This window comes from Helianthus annuus, chromosome 11, assembly GCF_002127325.2.
Source record: "Helianthus annuus cultivar XRQ/B chromosome 11, HanXRQr2.0-SUNRISE, whole genome shotgun sequence".
Classification (NCBI taxonomy): Eukaryota; Viridiplantae; Streptophyta; class Magnoliopsida; order Asterales; family Asteraceae; genus Helianthus; species Helianthus annuus.
Window position 1 is genome coordinate 175,892,008 of NC_035443.2, and position 17,261 is coordinate 175,909,268.

The 17,261-nt window shown below is 35.5% G+C and overlaps 1 protein-coding gene across 1 annotated transcript; it reads left to right on the plus strand.

The window, feature by feature from the left end:
* Positions 1-486: 486 nt before the first annotated feature.
* LOC110888819 lies at positions 487-1,587 on the plus strand. Its single transcript, XM_022136324.1, has one exon. It carries the CDS (start codon positions 487-489, stop codon positions 1,585-1,587), a length of 1,101 nt encoding a protein of 366 aa, XP_021992016.1.
* Positions 1,588-17,261: the final 15,674 nt, after the last annotated feature.

Here is a 17,261-nt window from a genome sequence, read left to right on the forward strand (position 1 = left end):
ATATTTTCTCATGTTTTGGCACTTTATTAGTTAGCTAGAAGCTAGTATGCTGATAAAAGTGCTGTGTTTCGTGCTTAGAGTACGTTTTAGGCACATCCAATCATTACATCTTATTCCTAGAGACGCAGTTATACAACCCTTGTATCCCTACACACACTATGGGTGTAGTAAAATATTTCTGGCTCATATAGGCCTTTAGAGGCGGTGTCTGCCTGATGCTGGCTATATCAGCATGTTCAATAGGTTATCCGTTCAAATGCTACTGTGCTATTGTGCATCATGTTTGTCACTAGAGTTCAGTAAGTAAATAATGTAGTGACGGAAATCAAAGTATGATGCAGATATGTACAAGTATCAACAGTCAAGTAGCAGTTCATCAGGAATCTCAGTTAAGCACAGTAATTAGGCAACAATTAATAGTTAATTAAGTCGTACGGATACCTGGTTTAGTGAGGGTTGTCACAGAACCTTGCAAAGCTTGAGTTTATGGCCTTAGACATCACTGGAAAAAATTATTTGTCATGGGCTTTGGATGCTGAAATCCATCTAAATGCCAATAACCTTGGGGACACAATTAAAGAAGGAAATAAAACAAGTACCCAAGATAAAGCAAAGGCGATGATTTTCTTACGCCACCATATTCATGAGTCATTGAAAAATGAATATCTCACTATCAAAGATCCACTCGTCCTATGGGCCAATTTAAAAGAAAGATATGACCATCAGAAAACAGTAATATTACCAAGAGCTCGTTATGAATGGATTAATTTAAGGTTGCAAGACTTTAAGTCTATAAGTGAGTATAACTCAGCAATGTTTAGAATCACGTCACAATTGATTCTATGTGGTGAAAATATTACTGATAAGGAGATGTTGGAAAAAACATTTTCCACCTTTCACGCCTCAAACATTGTCTTGCAACAACAATATCGTGAAAGGGGCTTCACCAAATACAGTGACTTAATATCATGTTTGCTTGTGGCTGAGCAAAATAATGAGCTACTAATGAAAAACCATGAAACTCGTCCGGTTGGTACGACCCCGTTCCCAGAAGTGAATGTGGCAACATATAATGACCAAAGTGGAAGTCACGGACGTGGTCGTGGCTATCAACGTGGGCGTGGTCATGGTCGTAGTCGTGGTCGTGGTCGTGGTCATGGACGTGGTCGTGGACGTGCATATGGTCGGGGGAATTATCATGGTGTTCAATTCAAAAATAGAAGAACCCACCAGAAGTTGCATGATAATGAAAAGAAATCCAATGATGAAAGAGGTAAAAAGAAAAGTGGAACCTCATCTAATGCATGCTATCGATGTGGTGGTAACAACCACTGGGCTGGTACATGTCGTACAGCCAGACACTTAGTAGAGCTTTACCAACAATCTATAAAAGACAAACAAAAAGGAATAGAGACAAATTTCACATATGAAGATGGAAATGTTGATGTCCCAAGTGGTGAAAAGGACCATTCTAATGCAACTAATCTGGATTATGATGATTTCCTTATCGAGCAAGCCAATTTGGATTCTGGTGATATCATGGCTGATACAAACCAGTTGGATGCTTGCAATTTTCCCTATGCATGAATGATTATATTTAAAATTATGTTATTTCCTTGATGTTTTATTAAGACATTTTGTTTGGGATTTTGTTATGCTTTGTTTTTGGGGCATTTTATGAAATTGTTATGTTTGAACCATATTATACTTTTATTTATGAAGCTTTATTTTGTTTTGAAGCATATGGAGTATTCAACTAAACTTCATATTAATGGTGAAGATGTATGTCTAATAGACAGTGCTACTACACATACAATCCTAAAGAAAAAAGATTATTTCTCTAGTTTAACAATGAAAGAGGCAAGCGTTGGTACTATATCTGGTAAAACAAAGTTAATTGAAGGCTTTGGGGAAGCACATGTGGTTCTACAAAGTGGAACTGTGCTCAAAATTAACAATGCCTTATTTTCCCCACTGTCTCAAAGAAATCTGATAAGCTTTAAAGATATTCGTCTAAATGGATATCATCTTGAGACTACATGTGAAGGACATGATGAGTACCTTCAAATCACAAATATTATTTCGGGAAAAAAGCACATATTAGAGAGGTTACTCGCATTTGCCTCTGGTTTGTATTGTACTAAAATTGGTGCAGTTGAATCAAATGCAATCATAAACCAAAAGTTTATGGACCGAGAAAATTTTATCATTTGGCATGACCGGTTAGGCCATCCCGGATCAATAATGATGCGAAAAATTATAGAAAATTCATGTGGTCATTCTTTGAAGAACCAGAAGATTCTTCAATCTAAGGATATTACATGTGTTGCATGCTCACAAGGGAAGTTAATCACTCGCCCATTACCAGTTAAGGTAGGGACAGAATCCTTGAGTTTTTTAGAAAGAATACATGGGGATATATGTGGACCTATACACCCTCCCAGTGGACCATTTAGATACTTTATGGTCTTAATTGATGCATCAACTAGATGGTCACATGTGAGTTTACTATCAAGTCGTAATATGGCATTTGCACGACTACTTGCTCAATTAATAAGGTTAAGAGCACATTTTCCTGATTATCCCATAAAGAAAATTCGGTTGGACAATGCTGGGGAATTTACATCCCAAACCTTCAATGATTACTGCATGTCTATTGGCATAAGTGTAGAGCATCCAGTACCTCATGTACATACGCAAAATGGACTTGCTGAATCGCTTATCAAGCGACTTCAAATGATTGCAAGACCAATGATTATGAAATCAAAACTACCAGCATCTACCTGGGGGCATGCAATTTTACATGCAGCAACACTAATTCGCATCAGGCCAACGAGGTATCACACTTCCTCCCCATTAAAGTTGGTTTTTGGTCAGGAACCAGATATTTCACATCTAAGGATTTTTGGTTGTGCCGTATATGTTCCTATCGCTCCACCACAACGAACAAAGATGGGACCTCAAAGGAGGTTAGGAATATATGTTGGGTATGAATCACCATCGATCATTAAGTATTTAGAGCCATCAACAGGTGATTTATTTACAGCTCGATTTGGTGATTGTCATTTTGTTGAAACAACATTCCCAACATTAGGGGGAGATGAAAAGCAGCTGAAAATTAATAATATAATTTGGAATGAATTATCACTATCTCATCTTGATCCTCGAACTAAAGAGTGTGAACAAGAAGTTCAAAGAATAATTCATTTACAAACATTAGCAAATCAAGTACCAGACGCATTTACTGACCCAAAAAGAGTGACTAAGTCACACATACCAGCTGCTAATGCTCCAGTAAAAATAAGTGTCCCAGAAGGACAACCACATGTTGGAAATGAGTCTAATGCACGTCTTAAACGTGGTAGACCAATCGGTTCTAAAGATAAAAATCCTCGAAAGAAAAAAGGAGCAAATAATGATGGTCCAGTCAAGGTAATGATAATGCCAAGAAAAGAGTCTCCAGAAGAGACACTAGACATGATGGTTCCAGAAGAACCTCAGGTACCTGAAAATGAAGAGATCTCAATAAATTATATCATGTCTAGAAAGGTATTGAACCGAAATGAAATCGACGTCGATGACAGTATTTCATATAACATAGCGCTAGAAGTAATGGAAAATAATGAGGATCAAGAACCAAAATCTGTTGAGGAATGTAAACAAAGAAATGATTGGCCAAATTGGAAAGACGCAATTAAGGCAGAATTAGATTCCCTCACTAAACGAGAAGTTTTTGGACAAGTAGTCCCTATACCTAAAGGTGTAAAGCCTGTCGGATATAAGTGGGTCTTTGTGCGAAAACGCAATGAGAAAAATGAAATCGTACGATACAAGGCACGATTAGTAGCACAAGGATTTTCGCAAAGACCTGGGATTGATTATGAGGAGACATATTCTCCGGTGATGGATGCGACAACTTTTCGTTATCTTGTTAGTCTGGTATTACAAGAAGGGATTGATCTGCGTCTAATGGATGTTGTGACAGCCTACCTCTACGGCTCACTTGATACTGATATTTACATGAAACTCCCTGAAGGATTCAAATTACCAAACTCATGTACATCCAGTTCTCGAGAACATCTTTCTATTAAATTAAACAAATCATTATATGGGCTAAAACAATCTGGGCGTATGTGGTATAATCGCCTTAGTGAGTATTTGTTGAAAGAAGGTTACAAAAATGATTCAATATGCCCGTGTATCTTTATAAAAAGGTCAGAATCTGAATACGTTATAATTGCTGTATACGTTGATGACTTGAATATAATTGGAACTCCAAGGGAGCTCCAAAAGGCGGTTGAATGCTTGAAAAGAGAATTTGAAATGAAAGACCTTGGAAAGAAAAAATTTTGTCTCAGGTTACAAATCGAACACCTCAAGAGTGGAATTCTTGTACATCAACAAAACTACATAGAAAAGTTACTTAGAAGGTTTTATATGGAAAAATCACATCCATTGAGTACCCCAATGGTTGTAAGATCTCTTGATGTCGAGAAAGACCCATTCCGACCTCCGAATGATGCAAAGGAAATTCTTGGTCCAGAAGTACCATATTTAAGTGCAATTGGTGCACTAATGTTTCTTGCTAGTCACACACGACCAGATATATCATTTTCTGTAAATTTATTGGCAAGATACAGTTCATGCCCTACGAAGAGGCATTGGAATGGGGTAAAACAAATATTTCGATATCTTCAAGGTACAAAAGATATGGGGTTGTATTTCACTAACCAATCGACAACAGGTTTGGTTGGTTTTGCAGATGCAGGGTATTTGTCTGATCCTCACACTGGAAGATCTCAAACTGGATATTTATTCACAAGTGGAGGCACTGCTATCTCATGGCGTTCTGTAAAGCAAACCATCACAGCCACATCATCCAACCATGCAGAAATATTGGCGATTCATGAAGCTAGTCGAGAATGTGTTTGGTTAAGAAGTATTGTAACATCCGTCAAAATGAATTCCCTGAATCCGATCCGTTTTGTAAGATCCGAATCATAACGTTTGAAACCTCGGTTTTTATTTTTCTTTTTCGCAAAATAAATAATCGTTAAAGGATTTATTCTTTAATCTAATTAATTAGATTATTTAATTTTTTTTAGTTAAATAATAATTTAACTAATTTTACAAATTAAAATTTTTATCCTTTTTTTTTTATTTTATTTTAACTTAGTTAACTATGTTAAGTTTTAAAGTTAGTTTTATTAAGAGAAACTATGTTAAGTTGTAAATAAGTAAACATCTAAAGTTTAAGGACCATTCGTGTATATTACTTGAATATATAGAATACCTAAAACCTTCTTGATCAGCCGCACAATTATGTTCCATGTTTCTCTTGTGTCTGCAACTCCAAAAACAACACTCACACACACAATGGTCTCTCTCTCTCTCTCTCGTTCAGACACCGGCGGCAGGAGCTGCTCCGGCCGTCTTCACCGGCGTCGGTTCCGTCGACCACACGCACCCCAAGGCCGACTCCACCTTCGTTCATCTTTTTTTTTGACAAAGGGCTCTACGACAGGCACCCCGACCCCCCTCACTCCTCCACCTCTACACGTCTGAACAGCCGGCCACCACTGTGGTGGTGGTGCCGCACGACGACGACATTAATCGGTGAAAGGGAGAGAGAAGCAAGGCGGTTGCGGTGGTTCGCGGCGGCTTTAGGCCGGCCATTTCCGGCAACGCAGGCAAGCCTGCTTTCCGTTCGGGTCACGCTCCGTCAAGTCGGCGATTCGGTTCACACCCGGTTCCGGATAGGTACGTTTCAGTTTCGGGTTGAGTTTTGTTTTTCAGTTCAAGTTGTAATCTCATATCTGTTTCGGTCCAGTTTTGAACCCTATCTCGGTTCAGGGTTCACAGCCAACTTCGGTTCAAGCTTGGCACGGGTCTCGGCTCATGGCTCAGTTCTAACCGTTTCCGGTTCGAGTCTTGGTTCAGTCGATCTAGTCTCGGTTCGGTCCAGGTTAGAAGCTGATTTGGGTGATGATTATTTAAGTTATAAAATTTGAGTATCTTTCTAATCGAGTTCTCGTTACGATTCAGTTTCTGTTCGGTCAACATTAGTCAACTGGTCAAACTTGGTCAAAGCTGGTCAACTATCGATTCGAGACTTGGTATAATCCTAAAACGACACAACTTTTATTATTATTATTGTTTATATATTCGGTTACTGTTTTAATCGCGAAACGTTAGTACTCGAACTTGTTCATTAATCGTGTTTTGAAACTTGTATAAATACACATATTTTCGTTATATAACTCGTATAAACTATATTGTTCGTTATTGTTGAATCTTGACATTATATCGACAATTAGTATTGTCGGGAACGTCCAGAAACAGAGAAAACTCTGCCCGATTTTCATAAAATATATTTATATTTTTTTTCGAAACACTGATGAAAACGTACCAGATTCAAATTACTTTTATAACAATAATTATAAATGTATACTTATTTTGACCGCTTTTGAGATTTTAGTTTTTTTAAATCCATTTTCTTTCCTTTAGTTCCAAAATAAAACTTTTATAAATTCTATTCTTTTTAAAACCTTTTTTTTATTCCTTAAATTCATTATTTATTTAATCGAGCTTTTATCTAGAATTCTTTTCTTGTAAGAATCTTTATAAACTGTAAATTTATAAAATAAATATTCTTCTCTATTTTATAATAAACCCCTAGAATAATAAACGATTCATTATAATCCCTTTTATGACATTAAGGGTTAATATTAAGATAAAATATCTAAATAAATTAACTTATGTAACTATTAAATAATGATAAGTTCGTGATATTTTAAATATCTAGGCTAAACACTCTCGTTCGTTCTCTTAAAATTTCGTTTACTCATGCGCCATCGTTTGCCCATATAGGGTGACCTTGTTGTTCCAACCTCCTAATCTCTTACGCTCGTCAACACTTGGATAATCGGAAAACATATGCAAACTTGGTGAGTATACTCGCATTTTTTCCCCTTTTTACTTTTACCACTTTTGGGGTGTAACATGTTTACCTATTGAAACTTACACATGAACTTTTGTCTAAACACATGAACATTCCTATAACATGCTTGTATATGTGATGGCTTGATACTTTAAATTTGGGTGATTCTTATGTGTTGAACTTATCATTAACTTCGTACGAGCCAAACCGTGACATATGTAGCGCTATAGGATTAACGACCTGCCTCTACTGAAACTTTGGTTATGTCATGAGCAAGTTGCGTTTTCTTGGTTTGATATGTTAGACACATGCCATATTTAATGTTTATCTTGAACCGCATGCTTGCTATGAGGGATTGTTCACACTTTTATCTTATGCTATGTATGTACCAAACTTGTATACTCGCCTTTGCTTTTGCATTGACTTTATTTTAACATGTTACAGGTGGATGTCGACGATGCATGGAATTTAGTAGGATGCTTAGATACACACTTAAAAAGATTTGTATTCATATTGTATTAATTTATTATTCATGTTGTTGTATTTGTTTCAAAAGCCTTGTAATTGATCCTTTAGAAATGGAATGAAATGATTATTTAAATACTTGTCACAATTATTAGCGTTATGATGTCTCGAGCAATCTTCACACTTCGTCTCATCCCGATGTTTCCGCCATTGGTTGGGGTGTGACAGATTGGTATCAGAGCCATAACTATAGGGAATTAGGAAAAGTAGGAATGCTTTAACCTAGTCTATAGTTTTAGAGCTTTATTCTTCCGTCTTGCTTGAAACTATTTGCATGCTACTCTATTTGCTTTTATTTATTCGCATTGACGTTTTAAACATATATGTCGCCTGTGTGTTAATACTTGACGTGCTATTCTTATGTGAAAATACTTGTCTTATTATGTGTCGATACTTGATCTGTTGACCTATTCTTTGTGTGTTATTCTCGACATGCCTTTTATGTGTTTATACTTGTTTGTGTATTCCTTTAACATATGCCCTCTCTAAAGCATTTTACTCGATTTTTCTTAAACTCGAAAACACTCATATTATACAAACGAGACGAGTTTACCAAAATAGGCGTGAAACCCACAATTCGGTAAACGACTCTCATTCCGCTTGATTCTATTTTTACATGAAATTCACCATTAAGTTAGGAGTGAAATCCACATCTTAATGCTAATTTCGAATTTCAAAATTTCAAATTCTCGTGGACCCTCGTCAACAAGTCAAAATTAAGTTTTTGACTCGACGAGTACCAACCACATTTAGGGTACGAAATCGTCAAGTTAGGGGTGAAACCCGCACCTTGTCGACTAGTTCCGCTCCTTGATTTTCAAAATCCCGCCAAGTCTCGAATTTCCGATTGATTTGGAACATGTAGTAACTGGAAGGGTGAATACTGTTAACCGAGATATCGGCGAGAGTACTCCACCTATTAGGCCAAAGCATCTTACTCAAATTCAAAGGAAATTTCGACCACTTTGGTTTAGTCAAAGTTTCGTTTTCGGAACAATCCAAGTTTTAATCAAACCTATGCCTTACTATCAAAGCTTCTATATGATACAATTCTCTCGTTTCAAATTCAAATTTATTTTCGAGATCGTTTTTCTCCCACACATATCGTACTAAATCCTTTCATACATTTATATACATATGCATGATTTCAAAACGACACTCAATTTTGTTTATATTCTTTATAGCACCAAAATGGAGACATATCATCGAGACAGGAGTGACTTCCTTACCTTGACGATTAACTCTACTCCTTCTTTCTTAAAACGACCTCACCGACGAGTTAGGGGTGATTCCCTTACCTAGGTGATCGTTACCAAAATTTTCTTTCAAAAAGAGACTTCATCATACAACACAGTCCTATTTTACACCTAAATCGTATATCATTCGTCAAAATCCTTACTTATGCGAATTTCAAAATTTATTAATTTATCAAACGTATTCTTTATCTTATATTCTATTTCACGTAAATCATATACACGAAAATTCTTAATCATGCCTTAAAACGTTTTATCACCCGAATTTCAAAACCTTGCGAAATGCTACCTATCAACTTAATCGGTCCAATGGATCTCTTGCCCATGATCTTCATATTTAACCTAATCACTAAAACACGCTCACATTATATCATTATACTAAAGAATTTTGTTCTCAGACGTAAATCAAACCAACTTTCTCATATATTGATAAGTTTTATATATATATATATATTATATGACCGTTTTACCACCAACTCTTTTCAAAACCAACAAATCATTTTCAATTCTAAACTTCTTTTAAGAATCAACGTTTTCACAAAAACCTTCAAATTTCAAATTTTATATTTTAATGCAAGATCCTTTGAAATAATACGGACTAATTATTTACAACGAACTTTTATACACCGCTGAATACGTCATTCAAATTACTAAATACGTGGGCAAGACGACTTCATGGGGACCGACAATCTTCAACCCACGTAAATCTTCTTTTAAAACAAAAGTAGCATTTCCATTCCTTACAAAATACGTTACGTATAACCAATAAGTGCCTTATATTCTTCTTACATTACAGGCTAGAATCTACATTACTAGTCAAACTTAATATATTTCGATTCGATAAACCCAACGTTTCGCTTAAACAACTATACATGCATATCATCCTACATGTTTTTGTCACTATCTCACGACAACTCCACTTAAACCGTTCGTTTTACATACTCAACCTTTCGATCGTTTTCACATGTTTAAAATCGTTATATTCAGTTTGTACTATTCACACAATCTTTATTATTCGTACCTACACTCATACTCATACATTTTATATTTATACTTACACCCACATGCGTATTTATACTTAAACTTATATTTATGCTCATACTTTTTACTCATGATTCATACATTCGTACCCGTACGCGAGCGGAATCCGAGGGATTCGCTTACGTGGGTCCCATACATGCTTAAACATTAACATGCTTACATACGACATTCTTATACGTACACACTCTTATTTTCAAATTCATGTATACCCTGATTCATACATAACTAGTGCAAGCTATGTGGATCATGCGACGATCAGTATAATCGCGGGTGCACACGGGATTATAGTGGTAGGCGCATGAGAATCATGGAGTGTACTACGGTGTATGGTAAGACACGGAACGTAACATGACACCGAATACGAAACGGACATAGCATGGTCAAAACATGGTGGATACGCCGCTGGTACTTCCTATATATAAGTGTTTTCGCCATGTTACCAAACTTTCGTAAAACGTGCCATGAGAAATTCGGTGTTTTGCAGACCCTATTTAGACCCGATACAAAAACTTTAACAACTCAAAAACGCATTGCTAGCGCGCGATATCCGATTATTCACGACGAGCCTTCATTCTTAACACATCACTTTGGTCTATCCAATACTTATGCCAATCTTGTACTTGCATACATTAAGAGTCAATCGTTTACTTCCATACTCCCACTATTCTCTATTATTCGATGACTTTTATTCCATGTCTTTATACGAACCCCATTCGCGATCAAGTCTCATCTATTCTCTCTTTTGAATCTCTAAATGCCATCCTTCCAAAAAGCCTTCCTCTTAGATTTCGAGGACGAAATCTTCTAAACTAGGGGAGACTGTAACATCCGTCAAAATGAATTCCCTGAATCCGATCCGTTTTGTAAGATCCGAATCATAACGTTTGAAACCTCGGTTTTTATTTTTCTTTTTCGCAAAATAAATAATCGTTAAAGGATTTATTCTTTAATCTAATTAATTAGATTATTTATTTTTTTTAGTTAAATAATAATTTAACTAATTTTACAAATTAAAATTTTTATCCTTTTTTTTATTTTATTTTAACTTAGTTAACTATGTTAAGTTTTAAAGTTAGTTTTATTAAGAGAAACTATGTTAAGTTGTAAATAAGTAAACATCTAAAGTTTAAGGACCATTCGTGTATATTACTTGAATATATAGAATACCTAAAACCTTCTTGATCAGCCGCACAATTATGTTCCATGTTTCTCTTGTGTCTGCAACTCCAAAAACAACACTCACACACACAATGGTCTCTCTCTCTCTCTCGTTCAGACACCGGCGGCAGGAGCTGCTCCGACCGTCTTCACCGGCGTCGGTTCCGTCGACCACACGCACCCCAAGGCCGACTCCACCTTCGTTCATCTTTTTTTTTTTGACAAAGGGCTCTACGACAGGCACCCCGACCCCCCTCACTCCTCCACCTCTACACGTCTGAACAGCCGGCCACCACTGTGGTGGTGGTGCCGCACGACGACGATATTAATCGTGAAAGGGAGAGAGAAGCAAGGCGGTTGCGGTGGTTCACGGCGGCTTTAGGCCGGCCATTTCCGGCAACGCAGGCAAGCCTGCTTTCCGTTCGGGTCACGCTCCGTCAAGTCGGCGATTCGGTTCACATCCGGTTCCGGATAGGTACGTTTCAGTTTCGGGTTGAGTTTTGTTTTTCAGTTCAAGTTGTAATCTCATATCTGTTTCGGTCCAGTTTTGAACCCTATCTCGGTTCAGGGTTCACAGCCAACTTCGGTTCAAGCTTGGCACGGGTCTCGGCTCATGGCTCAGTTCTAACCGTTTCCGGTTCGAGTCTTGGTTCAGTCGATCTAGTCTCGGTTCGGTCCAGGTTAGAAGCTGATTTGGGTGATGATTATTTAAGTTATAAAATTTGAGTATCTTTCTAATCGAGTTCTCGTTACGATTCAGTTTCTGTTCGGTCAACATTAGTCAACTGGTCAAACTTGGTCAAAGCTGGTCAACTATCGATTCGAGACTTGGTATAATCCTAAAACGACACAACTTTTATTATTATTATTGTTTATATATTCGGTTACTGTTTTAAGCGCGAAACGTTAGTACTCGAACTTGTTCATTAATCGTGTTTTGAAACTTGTATAAATACACATATTTTCATTATATAACTCGTATAAACTATATTGTTCGTTATTGTTGAATCTTGACATTATATCGACAATTAGTATTGTCGGGAACGTCCAGAAACAGAGGAAACTCTGCCCGATTTTCATAAAATATATTTATATTTTTTTTCGAAACACTGATGAAAACGTACCAGATTCAAATTACTTTTATAACAATAATTATAAATGTATACTTATTTTGACCGCTTTTGAGATTTTAGTTTTTTTAAATCCATTTTCTTTCCTTTAGTTCCAAAATAAAACTTTTATAAATTCTATTCTTTTTAAAACCTTTTTTTTATTCCTTAAATTCATTATTTATTTAATCGAGCTTTTATCTAGAATTCTTTTCTTGTAAGAATCTTTATAAACTGTAAATTTATAAAATAAATATTCTTCTCTATTTTATAATAAACCCCTAGAATAATAAACGATTCATTATAATCCCTTTTATGACATTAAGGGTTAATATTAAGATAAAATATCTAAATAAATTAACTTATGTAACTATTAAATAATGATAAGTTCGTGATATTTTAAATATCTAGGCTAAACACTCTCGTTCGTTCTCTTAAAATTTCGTTTACTCATGCGCCATCGTTTGCCCATATAGGGTGACCTTGTTGTTCCAACCTCCTAATCTCTTACGCTCGTCAACACTTGGATAATCGGAAAACATATGCAAACTTGGTGAGTATACTCGCATTTTTTCCCCTTTTTACTTTTACCACTTTTGGGGTGTAACATGTTTACCTATTGAAACTTACACATGAACTTTTGTCTAAACACATGAACATTCCTATAACATGCTTGTATATGTGATGGCTTGATACTTTAAATTTGAGTGATTCTTATGTGTTGAACTTATCATTAACTTCGTACGAGCCAAACCGTGACATATGTAGCGCTATAGGATTAACGACCCGCCTCTACTGAAACTTTGGTTATGTCATGAGCAAGTTGCGTTTTCTTGGTTTGATATGTTAGACACATGCCATATTTAATGTTTATCTTGAATCGCATGCTTGCTATGAGGGATTGTTCACACTTTTATCTTATGCTATGTATGTACCAAACTTGTATACTCGCCTTTGCTTTTGCATTGACTTTATTTTAACATGTTACAGGTGGATGTCGACGATGCATGGAATTTAGTAGGATGCTTAGATACACACTTAAAAAGAATTGTATTCATATTGTATTAATTTATTATTCATGTTGTTGTATTTGTTTCAAAAGCCTTGTAATTGATCCTTTAGAAATGGAATGAAATGATTATTTAAATACTTGTCACAATTATTAGTGTTATGATGTCTCGAGCAATCTTCACACTTCGTCTCATACCGATGTTTCCGCCATTGGTTGGGGTGTGACAAGTATAATACAACACATTCGTGGGTCTTGTGGTATTTCTACGAGAGATGAGGGACCGACAATTTTGCATGAAGACAACGCAGCGTGCATTGCTCAACTTAAAGAAGGATACATCAAAGGTGACAGAACGAAGCACATTTTACCAAAGTTCTTTTTCACACATGATTTGCAAAAGAATGGAGATATTACTGTCCAACAAGTTCGTTCTAGCGATAATTTGGCAGACTTGTTTACTAAATCACTTCCGACCTCTACATTCAAGAAATTGGTACATGGAATCGGGATGCGTCAACTCAAGGAGCTTAAATCATCAGGGGGAGAATAATACGCGCTGCACTCTTTTTCCCTTAGCTATGGTTTTATCCCACTGGGTTTTCCTGGCAAGGTTTTTAGCGAGGCAGCATCACCAAGCGTATTATATGAATAATATATTATTTTGTCACGTGGATAGTCAAGGGGGAGTGTTATTATATATTTATTCTGTGACTATCCATATACTTAACTTCCCATCTTGTAAGCCTATAAATAGAGGCATATTGTGATCCATTTTAGATATCAATAAGATATATCTATCTCCCCAATCTCTCTTTCTTATCTCTATAGTGTTGATAGGCTAGTTGTTACAAAACAATATATACCGTGTTTGCCATGAGTCTAGTTAACAGTTATAGTTAAGAACTTTTCTATAACAATGTTTTTATGTGAGTTTTATCACTTATTTTGTCGTACTTCTATAGAATCCACTATGGTATTTCACATGCGTTTGAAAATGGTTCACGACTCACAAGCTTGCTCCTGCTAATCAGTCTTAATACCATACCATATGTAGTGGAAGACACAAATAATGTCCTCATCTTTGAGCGTTTTACGTCATATGACAGTCCAATCAGCAATGGTGCATTAGGGGCATTTTTAAAAAATGAGTGTAGTGGGGATGTGGATATTTTGGGGCATTATGTTAAAAGGGGTGTTAAACCATTAAATAAAAAAACCATTCAAAAAATGTTATTGGGTAAACAAGAACAAGATTACCTGTGATTGGCCAAAGGATTGAACGAAAGGCGTGGAAAAAAGACGCTCCTCAACTTTTTTTTTTTTTGAAAAAACCACCCTCGGGGGCGGTCCTTGGGCGTTGTGGGGCGTTTTTTGGGGAAAAAACGCCCAAAAACCCACACTACGAGTGGTCTAAACATGAATACTTGTCATCAATACGAACATATATATTAACAACAAAATAGCGACCTAGTAAAATCTCTCATGAAAGGCTTGTGATGGGTCAGAGACTAAGGGCATGTTTGGCTAAGCTTATTATAGTTAAAAATGACTTTTAGAAAAGGACTTTTGAGAAAAGGACTTTTTTGAAAAAGAGTTTTTAAAAAAAGTGTTTAGATTAGCTTATTGATATAAAATGACTAAAATGGGTATTCTTTTAGATATAAGGGGGTAAAGAAGGGGTATATTGGTAATTTGATGTTTAAAAAGTTAAAAGCTGGCCAAAAAGTCACAATATTGTGACTTCTTGAAACCTCATTTTTCTTCATTGCAAAAAGCATTTCTAAAATAACTTTTGGCTTAGACAAACACAAAAACAACTTATTGGCTTTTTGATAAGTCAATAAGCCAATAAGTTGTTTTGAAAAGCTTAGCCAAACATGCCCTAAACAACAATGGGTTATGGACAAACTAGTAGAACTCACAGAAAAAGATGTAAAAAAAATCCTAGAAATTACCACTATAAAATGGTGAACCATCGGAAATATTAAAAAAAAAATACTTACGATAAAACCTATTTAAAAATAATAATAAGAGTGTCTTAGATTAAAGAGTATAAAAATTTATTTTATGTTATAATTTAGTTGATTAAAAATTATATTTATGATATAAGTTTATATTTAATTACAAACTTTATCGTTTCAAAGATATTTTAGTGTAGAAAAGAATAGTTAAAGTAGAAAAGGGCAAATTTAGACGTAACAAACATATAAAAAAGACACGAATATATATTCAAAAGAAATTGAAAAGTTAAAAACTTTACATTTATTAGCATAAGTATTTTAGTGTAGAAAAGACTAATTAAAGTAGAAAAGGGCAAATTTAGACGTAAAAAACTTATAAAAAAGACACGTATATTAAAAAGAAATTGAGAAGTTACAAACTTTACATTTATTAGCATAAGTTTGGTTTTGCTTTTTAGTAAGTAGAATTTCTAAATTTTTCTATATAACTAAGACCCATGAGAAACGATAAATGTAACATTTAGCATATTATTATTTAGATTAATTAAATTAAAACTACACATACAAAATTAATAAATTTGTATGATGTTTTTTTTTTCACATTTTCATGAGTTAAAAATAAACGCTGAAAAAGATCATATCGCAACCTTTTTTTTAAAGAAAAATTTTATTTTATACTTGTAGGATTTGACCCCATAATCTATTCTATTAGGCCATTAGACATGTATTCTTAAATAGGGATGAGCTCGGTATCATCCGGTACCGAGCCGGTACCGGTTCTTCGGTATCGTTTGGTACCGAAAGAATCGGTACCGAAAATCCCCAAAAGTGGATACCGGTACCGGTATCGAATATACCCGGTTCGGTACGGTTCGTTACCGGTATTTGAGGGTAAAAACCGGTAAATACCGGTACCGAAAATCCCCAAAAGTGGGTACTGGTACCGGTACCGAATATACCCGGTTCGGTACGGTTCAGTACCAGTACGGTACCGGTATTTGAGGGTAAAAACCGGTAAATACCGGTACCGTACCGGTACCGAACCGGTACCGAAAATGTCAAAAGTCGGTACCAAATCGGTACCGAAAAAGTATCCGGTCCGGTAAATTCGGTACCGGTACCGAGTCTGATTTGCTCATTCTTATTCTTAAATACAAAATAAATAAAAACTACATGGTTTTTATTAAATCCAACTAAAACTAATTAAACATCAGTATTTCACGAAGCTGATTCACACTATTTTTTATTAAGCTTTTTCCTTCTTTCTCAAATACAATAAATTTCTCCTAGAAAAGAAAGATTAACACAATTTTAGGTTAATGTACTTTAGAATATATCTTAACTACAAAGATATTTTTTAGCTGAAATTTTTTTTGTGTTATTAGTTAGAATGTTTAGTGCAGGTATTGGATTATTAAACTGTTTTGATCAATTTAAAGATGACATATTAGCTTATTGGATTACTTAGTTAAAATGGTGACCACTATAGAGGACCGTCGGCAATTTGTTGGTAAATCTTTGTTGGTGCTTCCTCACTGAATCATATGTTGTGAGTTGTGACTCCTCGGAGCCATGTCCGTTGCTGGCGTGTCGCTTATATTGGTTATGTCTAGTCACATTAAAATATGTTGGTAGTCCATTTGTTAAAATTATACACTCTTTTATGCTTACAATTCAATATTTCCTATATTTTTGTATAATTTTTCTTATATTTTTTCCTTGTCTTTTTTGGCATGTGTTTGGGCTTTCTTTGTTGGGAATCATGGTATCAGAAAAATAGCGGAAGCGGTTATATAATTTACCAAAAGCCGATTATATAAATTTGATTTATTAATCCGATTAATAAATATTCCCAATCAGGATCAAGGTTATACGCGTATAAACAAATAAACGGAATAAACAACCATAGAGGGTTTTAGTAATCAACCTTTGACGACTACACCGGAATTGTAACACGCGGGTTACAACGAATCCTCGCTAATAGGAAGTTCACAACCGAGCACAAGATACCTCTAGTAGAACCGGCCCAAAAAAAAGTCTCTTTGGGTTTCCACCTTAAACATCCTTTTATTCTAAAAGGTGTCTCTTGGGTTTCCACATTAAACATCCTTTTATTAGAAAAAGGTGTCTCTTGGGTTTCCACTATTATTATTTCACAAATAATAATCTACCTACTCGTGAACATATACGATTCGTGTACCAACGTGTAACTCTTCGGATCGTACCAAGTTAGTTACGTTGACTTTAATTAAGGTCGGACAT

Bases quoted from the DNA above. Each gene is read 5' to 3' on its own strand.
- LOC110888819 (XM_022136324.1), top strand. From the start codon at position 487: ATGGCCTTAGACATCACTGGAAAAAATTATTTGTCATGGGCTTTGGAT.